Source organism: Vanellus vanellus (assembly GCF_965231255.1).
Source record: "Vanellus vanellus genome assembly, contig: HAP1_SCAFFOLD_35, whole genome shotgun sequence".
Classification (NCBI taxonomy): Eukaryota; Metazoa; Chordata; class Aves; order Charadriiformes; family Charadriidae; genus Vanellus; species Vanellus vanellus.
The window spans coordinates 576,901-591,784 of record NW_028128889.1 but is presented as its reverse complement, the minus strand read 5'-3'; the positions used below and the strand labels follow the sequence as shown (position 1 = coordinate 591,784).

General features: G+C 50.4%; 1 protein-coding gene and 1 pseudogene across 2 annotated transcripts; one reads left to right on the top strand and one right to left on the bottom strand.

The window, feature by feature from the left end:
* Positions 1 to 5,563: 5,563 nt before the first annotated feature.
* Positions 5,564 to 6,502, bottom strand: LOC309683870 (olfactory receptor 14J1-like; the record flags this gene model as incomplete). The annotated part of the gene is made up of 1 exon (XM_082499860.1): positions 5,564 to 6,502. One exon carries the CDS (start codon positions 6,500 to 6,502, stop codon positions 5,564 to 5,566), a length of 939 nt encoding a protein of 312 aa, XP_082355986.1.
* A 1,875-nt stretch (positions 6,503 to 8,377) lies between these two features.
* Positions 8,378 to 9,304, top strand: LOC309683846 (olfactory receptor 6M1-like; annotated as a pseudogene). The gene has a single exon. The product of its transcript is annotated as an olfactory receptor 6M1-like (transcript).
* Positions 9,305 to 14,884: the final 5,580 nt, after the last annotated feature.

Here is a 14,884-nt window from a genome sequence, read left to right as displayed (position 1 = left end):
GGTGTCAGCTGGGAGCAGTGCGACACTTTGCCCGGCACTTTGCACAAGAAGGGCAGCGCACTCTGCCCATTGTTGGGCTGCTGCCTCCTCTGTTCCCCGGGCAGGCGTAGGCTGCAGCCCTGATGGTAACCCCAGCACGCTGGTGGCTGTGCAAGCCCACCCAGAAGCTTGAGGTCTCCAGTAATTTAGAATTAGAAGGACAACATCTTTCAAAGGATTTTCCCTTTTAGATGTAAAAGCCGTTTTTCCTGAGAACTTCAAAGAGACTGCATCCTGTGTGCAGTCAAGTGCAAGGTGGAGGCTGAAATGCAAGCAGAAGCTCTAAAGCCTTCCTATGCTGTCACCTCCACCCAAACAGAACTCCCAGGGACTGAAATAGCTGTCCAGACCTCAGGTTGCATGGAGCTCCAGCACCTGGAAGTCCCCCTAGTAAGCAATGGCCATCATAGCTGCAAGTGTGCCCAGCTGGAAGAACTCCTCAAACCAGTAGGTGTGTTACCAGAGGAACTCAACAGGCAGTGCAGTATCCAGGAACGTGAGGGAGAGATGGATGCACGGTCCTGTGCGCTGTGCCATGCTGAGCACCAGCCCTGCCTTAATGCTGCCCAAGGGGAGGGTAAGCCTGAATTCCACCTCAGGCTGACTGACACAAGTAAGTCCTGAGAGGAAGGAGATTGGTCCCTCGTCTCTGGTCAGGGCAGGAGGAACCTTCCCCCTTCCCCTGAAGTGCCCCTGTGTAGCAGATGTGATGCTCTGGGGATGGAGAATGAAGAGCAGGTGAGTAATGGGCAGGATTCAGGAAATGCCGACCGTGCAAAGCTGATCCACCCACCCACCCGCTTTAGAACCAGTGCCACCAGAAAGCACATAAAGTATTAGTAATTGGAGAAGCACCAAAGCAACCATTTGCCTTCCAGACAGTTTTTCTGGAGAAGTTTGCTGCCTACCAGGAGCTCACATTTGTGACATCATTGAGAAGCTGCTGAGCCTGGTGAACCCTACAGGTTTTCACCCACTCCGATTCCACATAGGGACTAATGCTATTGCCACGAGGAAACTGAGAACCACCAGAAGACACTACATGTCCCACAGAGCAATGCTAAAAGGATCAGGAGCACAGGTCGTGTTCTCCTCTCTCCTCCCAGTCAGAGGAAGGGGTTTCAGAAGGGGGAGACAAATTGAACAGGTGAATGCCTGGCTTTGTGGCTGCTGGTGTCACACTCAAGGTTTGGGCTTCTGTGGTCATGGAGTGAGCTTTGAGTAGCTGGATCTTTTGGGAGCTGATGAGATTCACCTGACCAAGTGGGACAAGTAGGGCCTTCACCAACAAGGTCACAAGACTCACAAGGATTTACTAGGCTTAGTGGGAGAAGGGGGTGGAGTTTCTTGCTGCAGAGAAGAACCAGGGGCTGCTGATGTATTAGGAACCACCAGGAAAACCCCTGTGAAATGCCTCAAAGGAATTAGGGCATCTTCCTCTAAAAAGGTGACATAATCCATAGCACAGCTGAAATGCCTCTGTGCCAATGCAGGTGTGCTGGGTAACAAAGCGGAGGAGCTGGAAGCCCTGTGTAGCAAGAGAGCTCTGATCTGATTGCTGTCACTGAAATGGGGTGGGATGAGTCGCATGACTGGGGCACTGCAATCGATGACTCTAAACTGTTCAGGAGGGACAGGCAAGGAAGGAGGGGCAGGGGGTTGCCCTCCATGTAAAAGACTGGATTGACTGCACAGAGCTGTCTTGGAAAACCAGCAATGAACAGGTTGAGAGCTTCTGGGTGAAAACCAGTGGCCAAGCAAACAAAGGAAACCTTGTGTCTGGTGTTTCCTACAGAGCACCTGCCCCAGGGGAGCCTGGTGACAACGCATTCTTACTTCAACTACAGGAAGCATCGTGCTCGCAGGATCTGATCCTGCTGGGGGACTTCAGTCCTCCTGACATCTGCTGAACAAGGAGCACAACAAGCTGTAAGCTGTTCAGGAGACTCCTGGAGAGTGTCAAGGATAATTTCTTCCTTGAGGTGATAGACAGCCTGGCCAGAAGAGAAGCGTCACTGGACCTGTTGCTCACCCACATGGAAGAACTAATTAGAGAGGTCCAGACTGATGGCAGCTTGGGATGCAGTGATCGTGCCCTGGTGGAATTAGCAGTCCTGAGTGTTACGGGCCTGGTGAAGAGTACCATCAGGAGCCTGAATTTTAGGAGAGCAAGCTTTCTGTTGTTTAAGGAGCTAGTGGATGGGCCCCCTGAGGAAACTTCCCTCAAAGACAAAGGTGCTGGGCAGAGCTGGCGGCTCTTTAAGGACGTTTTCTTCAGAGCGCAAGAGCTCTTGATTGCCACGTGTAAGAAAACATGCATACAAAGCTGGAGGCTGGCACAGCTTAGTAAGGACCTCCTGCTGAAACTACAGTGTAAGAAGGAAACACAGAGACAGTGGAAGCAGGGACATGTATCCTGGAAAGAATATAGGAATGCTACCCGGTTGTGTGTGTGTGGGATCAGGAAAGCTAAGGCACAGCTGGAGCTGAATTTGACAAGGGATGTGAAGAATATTAGGAAGGCCTTCTATGGGTACGTTGGCCAGAAAAGGAAGTTTCAAGTCAATGTACCTGCCCTAATAAATGGGACAGGAGAACTAGTAACAGCTGACATGGAGAAGGCTGAATTACTCAACCGTTTTTTTTGCTTCAGTTTTCCCTGGCAGTCAGTCCTCCCCTGTCTGTCAAGTCCATGAACTTCAAGGCAGGGACTGGGAGAATTAAATCCCTCCCATTGTAGCAGAAGATTAGGTTTGAGGTCACCTAAGGAACCTGAATGTACATAAGTCCACAGGACCCAACTCAATAAATCCTAGGGTCCCGAGGGTGTTGACTGATGCAGTTTTCAAGCCATTCTGCATCATATTTCAAACATCATGGCAGTCAGCTGGAGTCCCCAGTGACTGGAAAACTGGAACCATCAGGCCCATTTTGACAAAGGGTAAAAACGAGGACCCTGGGAACTGCTGACCAGTCAGCCTCACTTCTGTACTTGGTACAGTCAGGGAACAGGTCCTCCTGGAAGATATGTCGAAACCAATGGAAGGCAGAAGTTCATCCCATCACACACAGGAAATGTGTATTCATAAGTCTGTAATGCAAGAAAAATCTTCTGATCTGGTCATTTTATGTCCCTCTGTGGAGGCACAAACCACCTCTCTGAGCTGAGGTGAGTGGCTATTGCTGGCAGTGGCAGCCATGAGGGGCTGGTTGCTGATGATTACCCTGGGGCAGCTTCGCTAGTGTGTCCACGGACCATGGCACAGACCAGGTCCTGCTCTCCTGTGTGCACCCAACCTTCATACTCACACAGCTGAGCTCCGCACTGGAATTTTCCTCTCCCAGGCACTTTCCAGCTCACCCCAGGCCCTCCCCTGCTCTCCCCACCTCCCCTTCCCAGCCCAGCAGAGCAGCCCAGTCTGGGCTGACCCCATGGCAGTGCCTGCTGCAAGGTGCTGCAGAGCTCTGGGCACTCAGCCCACAGCCCCACGGAAGGGCACAGCAGCTGCTGGGGGGCAGAGAAGGGTCTCAGCTTCCCCATCAGCCCCAGGGCTGCAGGCTGGACGTGGAAGGATGAAAGAGAGGTCTGTGACAGTGCCTCTCCTGCTGTCAGGCCCAGGAGGTGCCCTTCACCAGCAGCCTGCAGCCCCCCTGTGCCAGCCCCGCTCCCCAGGACAGCAGGAGGGTCCTTGCCCTGGGGCTCCTCTTGCAGCTCCTGCTCTGCCAGCGGCACAGCAGCCTGCCCCAGTTGGACACATGGGAATGGGTCGCTCTTTTTCTTCATCCCCTCCACACACATGGTCTCCTGCTCCTCTCCTGGGACACCCGCGATCACAGAGAGCCTTTTCCCATATGAGTGTGTCCGTGCTGGCTTGGCCGGCTGTTTCTGCACCCCTGTCCATGCTCCCCACAGGGCCCTGAGCTAAAGTGCTGCTCTTTAGCGGGCGAGGACTGTGGTGCCCTGAGGCTACGGGGTGACCCTGCACTGGCTGTGATGGTCAGGGTGGGAAGCAGACTCAGATGGACAGCCCCTTTCCAGCTTCCACTTCTGATGGGCCTATGGCCAAGGAAGGGGCTTGGTAGGACCGTGGGGTATTTCCAGTGCCTCTGCGTTTGAGTGCTGCACTAAATCTGGTGTGTGATGTTTCAAAGAGGTGTCATGGTTTGACCCCAGTAGGCAGCGAAGAACCACACAGCCCCTGGCTCCCTCCCCCCTGGGTGGGATGGGGGAGAGAATCGGAAGGACAAACCTGAGAAAAATCAAGGGTAGAGAGAAAGGCAGTTGAATAGGCAAAGCAAAAGCTACGTGAGTAAGCAAAGCATAATCAAGAACTCCTTCAGTACTTCCAAACATTAGGCAGGTGTTCAGCCATCTCCAGGAAAGCGTAATGGTTACTTGGGAAGACAAATGCCGTAAATCCAAACATCCCACACTTCCTTCTTCTTTCCCCGGGTTTTATTACTGTTCACGACATCATATGGTATGGGTTATCCCTTGGGTCAGTTGGGGTCAGCTTTCCAGCTGTGTCCCCTCCCAACTTCTTGTGCACCCCCAGCCTACTTGCTCTCAGGGAACTAAGAGGAGCAGATAAAGCCTTGACGCTGTGTTACCCTGCTCAGCAATAGCTAAACTGTCCCCATATTATCAACACTGTTTTCACCACAAATCCAAAACATATCCCCATACTAGCCACTATAAAATGAATTATCCCATCAAAAGCCAGTACAACAGGGTATCATGAATCCCTCTCCAGCGGGACATCCCCTGGCCTTCTGCTTGCTTACAGCCCATGCTGGGACTGCAGAGTCAGAGGAGATTCACCCTCAGCTCCAGGAAAGTTTTCAGAAACAGGGGGTTTAAAACTTGATTTTCTGCTGCCGCCTCTGTTTTGTTTCAACTACAGGGGGAATCTGGCTTCTCATGTACACCAGGTCACTGGGCAAGAAAATACACCTAAATGTTTAAGAAGTGAGATTAGGAATAATATTACCACAGGTCTAACAAAGAGAGAAAGAGAGATAGAGAGAAGAAAGAGAGAAAGAGAGAAAATATGAGAAGAAGGAAAAAAAAAGGAAAGAAGGAAAGAACGAACCAATGAATGAATAAGGGAACGAGGGAATGAACAAGGAAATGAAGGAACAAAGGAGAGAAAGAAATAGAAAGGAATAAAGAGAAAAAGAGCAAAACAGAGGAAGGATGGAGGCAATAAAGGAAAAGAAAGAAAAGAAGAAAAAAAAGAAAGGAATAGAAGAAAGAAAATAAAGAAAGAAAAAAGAGAAGGAGAAAGAAAGAAAGAAAGAAAGAAAGAAAGAAAGAAAGAAAGAAAGAAAGAAAGAAAGAAAGAAAAAGAAAAAAGAAAGAAAGAAAGAAAGGAAGAAAGAAAGAAAGAAAGAAAGAAAGAAAGAAAGAAAGAAAGAAAGAAAGAAAGAAAGAAAAAGAAAGTAAAATAGAAGCTCATGAACAAGAGATCATCCTGCTGTATTCTGTGAATATGCTGGGAGTCATAGGAGACAGACAGTTATCTCATTGATGCTGAAATAGAGTATATTGCAATAGTTTCCTCAGGGCATCCTTGAGCTCCTGGTTCCTCATGCTGTAGATGAGGGGATTCACTGCTGGAGGCACCACAGAGTACAGAAATGACACCACTAAATCCAGGGATGAGGAGGAGATGGAGGACGGGTTCAGGTAAGCAACCGTTCCAGTGCTGATAAACAGGGAGACCACGGCCAAGTGAGGGAGGCACGTGGAAAAGGCTTTGTGCCGTCCCTGCTCCGAGGGCATCCTCAGCACAGCCCTGAAGATCTGTACATAGGACACCACAATGAAAACAAAAAACACAAAAGTAAAAGAGGTACTAAACAGAAGAAGCCTTAGTTCCCTGAGATAGTCTGAGTCTGTGCAGGAGAGTTTCAGGATTTGTGGGACTTCACAGAAGAACTGGTCCACAGCATTGCCTTGGCAGAGTGGTATTGAAAATGTATGTGCAGTGTGCAGCAGAGCAGTGAGAAACCCACTGCCCCAGGCAGCTGCTGCCATGTGGACACAAGCTCTGCTGCCCAGGAGGGTCCCATAGTGCAGGGGTTTGCAGATGGCCACGTAGCGGTCATAGGCCATGACAGTGAGAAGATAAAATTCTGCTGAGATCAAAAATAGAAGTAGAAATACCTGAGCAGCACATCCCCCATAGGAGATGGCCCTGGTGTCCCACAGGGAACTGGCCATGGCTTTGGGGAGAGTGGTGGAGATGGAGCCCAGGTCAAGGAGGGAAAGGTTGAGGAGGAAGAAGTACATGGGAGTTTGGAGGCGGTCGTCGAAGGCTATAGCAGTGATGATGAGGCCGTTGCCCAGGAGGGCAGCCAGGTAGATGCCCAGGAAGAGCCAGAAGTGCAAGAGCTGCAGCTCCCGTGTGTCTGCGAATGCCAGCAGGAGGAACTCAGTGATGGAACTGCCGTTGGACATCTGATCCCTTGATTCACGAGGTACTGCTGACTGAGAAAGCACACTCACAACTCAGGGCAGCTCTGAGCAAATCTCTTCCCATTCCCTGCCCTTCAAATCCTCAACCCCTGAAAACACACATCGCCTCTCTCCTTTTTTCCAGGGACTTTTTGAATCTCCCATGTTGGAGCTCTGGTTTGTGCTGTCCAATTGTGGGCTCGGGAGCTTCTTGTGGGCTCCCAAGGAGTCATCCCTGCTCCGCAGCAGCGGGGATTTGGAAAAGGGTGTGACAGCCTCTGAAATTCACTCTTTACCTCATCGGTCATCCACTTGTAATGAAGTGGAGCTGCTCAGCATATTCCTGCAGGAAAACCTCAAGGAAAGTCCTGGATGTCTTAAAACTGTAGTGATATGAGCAGAGCCAGGTCACTCCTCAGCCCTGGGGGGAGAAGACAACACTGGAGTACACTACCTTCCTCCCCAGCCCCTACTCCCCTCCCCAGAAGGGTAGGGAGAAGAGGGAAGAAAGGGTTAAAAACCTCATGGGTTGAGACAAAGACAGTTAAAAATAACAGTAATGGAAAAGAAAATAATAATGGTAAAAGTATATATAAAAACTAAAAGTGACACAATACACTTGCTTACCACCCGACGCCCATCCCAAGCAGCGATCACAGATTCCTGCTCCCCGCCAACCCACCATTTATGTACTGAGCATGATGGTATGGAACGTTCCTTTGCCCAGCTTGTCCTGCCTATGGTCCCTCTCAGTTTCTATTGGAAGATGAAAAAGTCCTTCACTTAGTATGAGCATTACTGAGCAACAAATAAAACAAAATGTGTTATCAACATTATTCTCATACCAAATCCAAACCACAGCAGCTACTAGGAAGAAAATTAACTCTATCCCAGCTGAAACCAGGACAACTCCCAGGTAGCCCTTGTCTTGATGGGCTTCTGGAGAAGTCCCCTGTGAAACCTCTTGGGGTGATGTGGAGCTGTGAGCCAACCTGACCCATGCAGCAGCCTCTCCACAGCAGAAGGACCCTGCCCTGCCCTGCCCTGCCGGGGGTCAATCCTTCGACCCACAGCTTCTGCCACAGGCTGTGGGGCACTCCCTGGACAGGCTGAGTGCTGACCCTGGCAGGCGGCAGAGTCCCTGCCCCGGCACACGGTCCCCTGGGGTGCAGGGACCCTGCTGAGAAGGACAGCCCTGGGCACCTGTGCCTGCACACACACCTTCACAGCCCTGACGCCGTCCCCGGGAGAAGGCAGCCATCGTGCCCATTCCCTCTGATGGTGCAGCAGAGGATCCCTGCTCTGGAGCACGTCCTCCTCCTCTACACTGCAGCGAGATCCCGTAGGTTTTGGGCTATGGCAGCTTTAGGAGATCCCTGCAGGAGCTGCGGCTGCATTGCCCCGCAGCCAGAGACTTACCGTGTCAGGGGCTGTGGAGATTTCTCTCTCTGTGAGCTCTCAGTGTCCTCCTGCTCCAAACTGCCTTCAACCCCTCTCTGCCTCGCTCGTCTGCCCTTGGACCCTGCCCTGCTGTGCTTTGCAGAGGAGCTCCTCCTGGGCAGAGCTGTCTCCTGCAGCACGCCCACTTGCCATGAGCTCCTCCCTCCCAGGAGCCTGGACCAGTTTAGCGGCAGAGGAGCAGCCCAAGGCATTTTAATGACCTCTCTGGTGATTTTGGTGCTGAGTCCATGAACCTCAGACACAGAGGAAGCTGAAGAAACCTCTCAAGAAGTAGAAGTCAGATGTTAACTCCAAAGTTTCTTGGAGTGTTAATGGGTCCCTCTGAGAGCCATTACTGCCGAAGCCTCCCTGGGGGCTTGTTAACAATCTTTGAAAAGTTTTACAAAGTTGTGTGGTTCTTTAAAAAATTGTTAAAAAATGTTGAACCACACGACTCTCACAGAGTTCCCCCTCTTGGGCTTCCCATCCCTCTGGAGGGCCCAATGGCATTCTCTCTCCTGCCTTCGTACCTGGTGATGTTAGTGGGAAACCTGCTGATCATTTCCCTCATTCTTGCTGAAGGAGACCTCCACAGGCCCATGTATTCTTTCCTCTATAACCTCTCCTGTGTGGAGAACTTCATCACGACATCCATCCCAGCCAAAGCCATCGGAAACTGGCTGATAGGGAGCAAAGCCATCTCCTACGCAGGCTGCTTAACTCAATGCTACTTCCTCTGCCTTCTGGGCTGCACTGAGTTTGTGCTTCTGGTTGTCATGTCCTACGACTGTTATGATGCCATATGCCACCCTCTTCAGCCGCCTGTGCTCATGAACAGTCAGCTTTACCTTCAGCCCTAAAGGTGGGCTTGTGGACTGCAGGCTTCCTGGCCATCCGTGTCTCCACTGTCCCGGTTGCCAGGCTGCCCTTCTGCAGGGTATTGAGCACTTCCTCTAGGACAGTGTGCTTTTGATGAAGTTGTCCTGTGCAGAAACACAGATTATTGAGCTGATCTCCTTCAGAGCCTCATGCATCATTCTCCTTGGCTCCCTGGGCATGACAGCAAGGTCCTACCTGTACATCATTAGTACCATACTTCTTAGGTTGTAGTCAGCTTCCTCATGGCAAAAGGCATTCTCTGCATGTTTCTCTCCCTTCATCCTTGTCATCTTGGGCTACAGTAGCTGCATCTTCCTGCATGTCCAGCCTTCAGATCACCACATTTTCTATAACAGGGCAGTGTCCCTTCTCAAAACTGTCATAACTTCTTTGATGAGACCCTTTATTTCCAGCCTGAGGAACCAGCAGATGAAAGATGGTCCCAAGGTGGGCTTGAAGAGAAGTGTGATAATCTTCAGGAAATAGGAAATCTTTTCTGTCTAAGAAGAGATTTTGTAAGTGTATTTGGTAGGGAGAAAGGGGTGGGGAGGGCAAACATATGATTCATAGAATCATAGAATGGTTTAGGTTGGAAGGGACCTTAAATATTATCGAGTTCCAACCCCCCTGCCATAGACAGGGCCACCTCCCACTGGACCAGGTTGTCGAAGTAATGAGGCAGAGAAAATCCACATTAATATCTCTGTATTCCAATCGTGGTGTGTGCTGGAGGTATGAGAACCTTAGTATCCAACCACCAGGAACTTTGGACTTCCGGTCTTTGAGAACGCAGAAATTTCAGGCCTTTTCTCTGTGTCCAGAGCTGAGACATGAGAGAACAGTAAGTTACCTGCCAAGGCCTACACTGTGCTGCAAGTGAAGGCAGAGGCAACATCTATCAGCCACTCCTGGAGTTGTATATTGTTCTTCAAGAACGCTGTGTGAGCAGAGAGCAGTGTGACTCTTGGGCCAGCACAGGAAACCCTAATGAGATCCAACTCCCAGTGGCACACAGAGGAAAATGTGAACGTCCTTATACATGTCTTTGTTTTATCCAGTCATTGTATGAAGGCAAGCTCCTGATGATTTATTCTGGGTGAGTGCACGTTGAGCCCTGTTTGCAGAGCCAGGAAGGCAGTTGTGAGGGGGAGGAGAAACAGAAGTGATACCTGCACATAGCTCGAGAACGGAGGGGATACAGTTAATTTCAGGTAACTTTATACACCGTGGAGACGGCTGCAAAGTCTGAACTGTTCTACGCTTCTGCTGTGATCAATGCAGGGAGACTTCCTGAGGGCAATCCATTGCTTTTGGGTTCATCTGTGCAGAGCACCTCTGATGAGTTACCCTCATTCAAATTCTTTTTTTTCCCATTGGCCCAGGGGAGCATGTGTTCACCTGGATGAAAGAAGATGGTCCGTAAAAGGAAACCGATGCTTCTAGAGTGATTTCAGTTGTCCACATTAAGTGGGATGAGTTATACTTCCTAAATACCTTTGTGCATATTTTCTGCCTGGAGAATGAGAAGTGAGGCCAGATGATGAGGTCAGGTGCAGGTTTTCTCTTAAGAATGTTGACACTTGGTCAGAAGACATTCTTCCCCTGACAGGGAGCAGCAAGAGCCGGGCTGCTCTCCAAAGGAAGGCGAGCTGGGAGCCAATGGTGAGACCATGGCTGGCAACGCAGGTGGTGCCTCCCCAGCCAGGGCCCAGCCCCACCGTACCTGAGCAAGGCGAGCAGGACAGGCCGGGGGATGGCGGCCTGCAGGGCAGCTAAGGCGGGAGATCAACCCAGTGATTAGGAAGAGTGAGGTCTGGCCGGGATGGAGTTACCTTTGCCCATAGCAGCCCTCACAGTGCCGTCCTACTGTTGTATTTGTTGCTAGAATGGTGTTAATAACACACCTATGTTTTGGCTACTGCTGAGCAGTGCTCACACAGCAGCAAGGCTGTCTCTCCAAACCCCCACTGCAAATACAGGCCTGTAGGCTGGGGGTGGGCAAGAGGTTGGGAGGGGACATAACCAGGACAGCTGACCCAAACTGACCACAGAGACATTCCATACCATATAACATCACACCTAGCAATAAAAGCAAAGAGAAAGGAGGAGGAGGGGTTTCTAAAGCAACCAAAGTCCTACTTGCCAGGAAGTAGTTGGACATCACCTGCTGATGGGAAGTAGAGAATAAATCTTTTGTTTGGTTGATTCCTTTGCTTCCACATGGGGCCTTTTTTTTTTTCTTTATTAAACTGCTTTTATCTAGAGTCAGAAGTTTTTCATCTTATTTTTCCCCCTGTCCTGCTGAGGAAGAGTGATAGAGTGGCTTGGTGGGCACCTGGCAGCCAGCCAAGGTTAAGCATCCACACCAAGCCTGGAAGATGCTGTTCTAGGAAGCTCTGCTGCCTTTTAGTGCTGCTGACTGTGAGATCTCCAGGAAAACTCCCTCAGAAGCCAGGTGGCGGTCGGTCACAAGTTGTGTCCCCAGGGGCTCAGCACTGAGGCCAGTCCTCTTTAATATCTTTATAAACAACCAGGACGAGGGGATTGGGTACACCCGCAGTAAATTTGTGGACAAAACCAAGTTCAGCAGGAGTGTTGATCTGATTGAGGGCAGGAAGGGTCTACAGAGGGATCTGGACAGGCTGGGTCCATGGGCTGAGGCCAATGATTTGAGATTGCCACATGCTTGGTCTTGCACTTGGGTCACACCAACCCCATGCAGCGCTACAGGCTTGGGGCAGAGTGGCTGGAAAGCTGTCTGGCAGCAAAGGACCTGGGGATGTTGGACAACAGCCGGCTGAATATCAGCCAGCAGTGGGCCCAGGTGGCCAATAGCGTTCTGGCCTCTATCAGGAATATTTTGGTGAGCAGGGCAGTGATTGTTCCCCTGTATTCGGCACTGGTGAGGCCCCACCTCGAGTACTGTGTTCAGTTTTGGGCCACTCGCTACAGGAAAGACATTGAGGTGCTGGAGCATATCCAGAGAAGGGCAGTGAAGCTGGTGAAGGGTCTGGAGAACAGGTCTTATGAGGAGCAGCTGAGGGAACTGGGGTTGTTTAGCCTGGAGAAAAGGAGCTTGGAGGAGGCTTTATCGCTCTCTACAACTGCCTGGAAAGAGGTTGTAGCAAGGTGGGGGTCCGTCTCTTCTCACTAGTAACAAGTGATAGGAGAAGAGCAAGTGGCCTCAAGTTGCGTCAGGGAAGGTTTAGATTGGAGATTATGAAAAATGTCTTCACAGAAAGGGTTGTCATTCATTGGAACAGGCTGCCCAGGGAAGTGGTGGAATCGCCATCCCTGCAGGTATTTAAAAGATGGATAGGCGTTGCGCTTAGGGACATGGTTTAATGGTGTTTTTGTCAGTGTTAGTTTGATGGTTGGACTTGATGATCTTAAAGGTCACTTCCAACCCTATGATTCTATGACCCTTCTGTTGAGTAATGAGGTTCAGTGTGGCCCTCCTTGCCTTCTAAACTCCTTTTTGAAGCCTAGGTCTGGCTGGGTCCAATCATAGTCTCAGACTTGGTCAACTGTTCATGTCTAATGGAATTATTCTTACAACATTAATAATATGTGGGTAGCTCTATGGATTCGCAGTGTGTCAGAGTATTAATTCAGCATGCTGTCACTTACTCAGGATCCGTTGTGGGTAAGGGATGTCTCCACCTTGGGCAAGGAATGATCTCTTAGTCTCAGGTAAGGAATCTCTAACCTTGAGAGGCGTCCCTGCTTTAGGTTGGAATTGAGGTTGGAAGAAAGCTCGGGAGGTCTGTAGTCCAATCTGTCAGAAACAGGTATGATCAGCTGCTGCCCAGGAGAGTCCCATAGTGCAGGGGTTTGCAGATGGCCACATAGTGGTCACAGGCCATGACAGCGAGAAGAAAATACTCTGCTACAACTAAAAAGAGAATGTAAAAAATTTGAGCAGCACATCCCAAATAGGTGATGGGCCTGGTGTTCCAGAGGGAATTGGCCACGGATTTTAGGACAGTGGTAAAGATGCAGCCCAGGTCAAGGAAGGAGAGGTTGAGGAGGAAATACATGGGGTACATGGGTGTGGAGGCAATGGTTGCAGGCTATGGCAGCGATGATGAGGCCGTTGCCCAGGAGGGCAGCCAGGTAAATGCCCAGGAAGAGCCAGAAGGGCAAGAGCTTCAGCACTAAAGCCCCCACATAGGACTGGGACCCCCCGGTGACCCATGATCTACAGGAGCACTTCTGGAGCAGGAGCTGGTCACCAGACAGGCTGTGTCAGAGCATCACAGTTGAGACAACTGGTTTCTCTTCCTTGGGTAGGAAAGGAAGCCTGGGCAATGGCACCCCAGCTCTCCAACATGAGAGGAGATGACTCTCATCCCTGCCTCCACCCGCAAAGGAGCCACCTGTCCCCTACCCTGCAGGGAATTAAACAGGAGTTGGTGTAGGTGCTGCAGAGTCTACTTGAAATGGATCCTTTATCCCTGATGCATTGGGATGAGTGCAGGTTTGGCTATTCAAAGTAGAGCACTTCATTAACTGTGTCTCTTTGCTTCCTTCTGTGAATTGAGGGGCTTCGTGAATTCACCATGTGACTCGCAGTGGGCAAAAAGGGAACACTGAGAGACTCCGAGCAGTGAGTGTTTTAGTGGGCTTCGGTTCTGTGCTTGACAGAAAAACATTTTTTCCATTGGTCTAAGCCTATCCATTCGGAGGCGCTCAGGAACAGCACCCACAATGGATTCCTGACCTCACTAAATCTGTAAGCAGAAAAAAAAAAAAGAGAACTAGCAAGAGAACAAGTGCTTTGTTATTGTTATTTATTATTCAACTCTTTTCACTTTGAGTGGGCTTTTGAAATCTCTCTAATCAACCACATGAGAACTGAGGACTTGAGGAAAACTCTGCCCCAAGACTTGGCTTGTTAGGGCTTTTTGGGTGTTTATGAGCCCTCTGGTGTCAAATGTTTGAACTGCAGTTATTGAAAGGTGGAACAAGCTTCTATGGAAGTGAAGAGTCAGCAGCAAACCTTCAAGTTTCTGAGCATGTCAGCAGGTCCCACTGAGGGCCATCACTGAAAAGGCCATGGAGGGCATGACCTGACAAGGAGGTCCCTGGGTTCTGGTGAAACAGGCAGTCAGAGGCACTGGTTACAGGTGGAAAATGAAATGCTGAAGTGGCTCTGAAAGACCTTGATGTGTTTCACCAAGCGGGATGCCCAAGCCTGGTTGATGATCTTTAAGCCTGCTTGTGAGGATTTGCTAAAGCCATCGGCCATCACCTTGTTACTCACTGACATCCCCTGACCCACCTTCCCAGACACACTGCATTGGCTTTACGTGGCAGAGGTTTGGTAGGGGGGCGCTCCAGGGTGGCGTCTGTGAGCAGATGCCAGAAGCTGCCCCCACGTTGGGCAGAGCCAGTTCCAGGCAGCTATGAGACAGACCCACCGCTGGCCGAAGCTGAGCAAATCAGTGACAGTGGTAGTGCCTCTTTGATAACATATTTAAGAAGGAGTAAAAAATGGCTGCGCAGCAGCAGCTGAGAGAGGGGAGTGAGAATATGTGAGACAAAGAACTCTGCGGTCACCAAGGTCAGTGAAGAAGGAGGGGGAGGAGGTGCTCCAGGTGCCATAGCAGAGATTCCTCTGCAGCCCGTGGGGAAGACCATGGTGAGGCAGGCTGACCCCTGCAGCACATGGAGGCTGTGGATATCCAGAGTGGAGCACGTATCCACCTGCAGCACGTGGAGGATGGCATAGCAGAGCAGGTGGGTGTGCCCTGAAGGAAGCTGCAACGCTGTGGAGAGCCCACACTTTGGGAGGCTTCTGGAAGGAAGCAGAGGAAGAGCATGAGGAGGAACGAGTGGCACAAACAAGTGATACAAAACGAACACAATCCCTATTCCCCACTCTCCTGCATCACTCTGGGAGAGGACGTAGAGCATTCAGGAGCAAGGCTGATGCTGGGAAGAAGGGAGGGGTGGAGGGAATGTGTTTTTAGATGTTGTTCTTCTGTCTCATTATCCTCCTCTGATTGGCAATAAATTACGAGTCTGTTTTGCCTGTGATGGTAACTGGTGAGCGATCTCCCT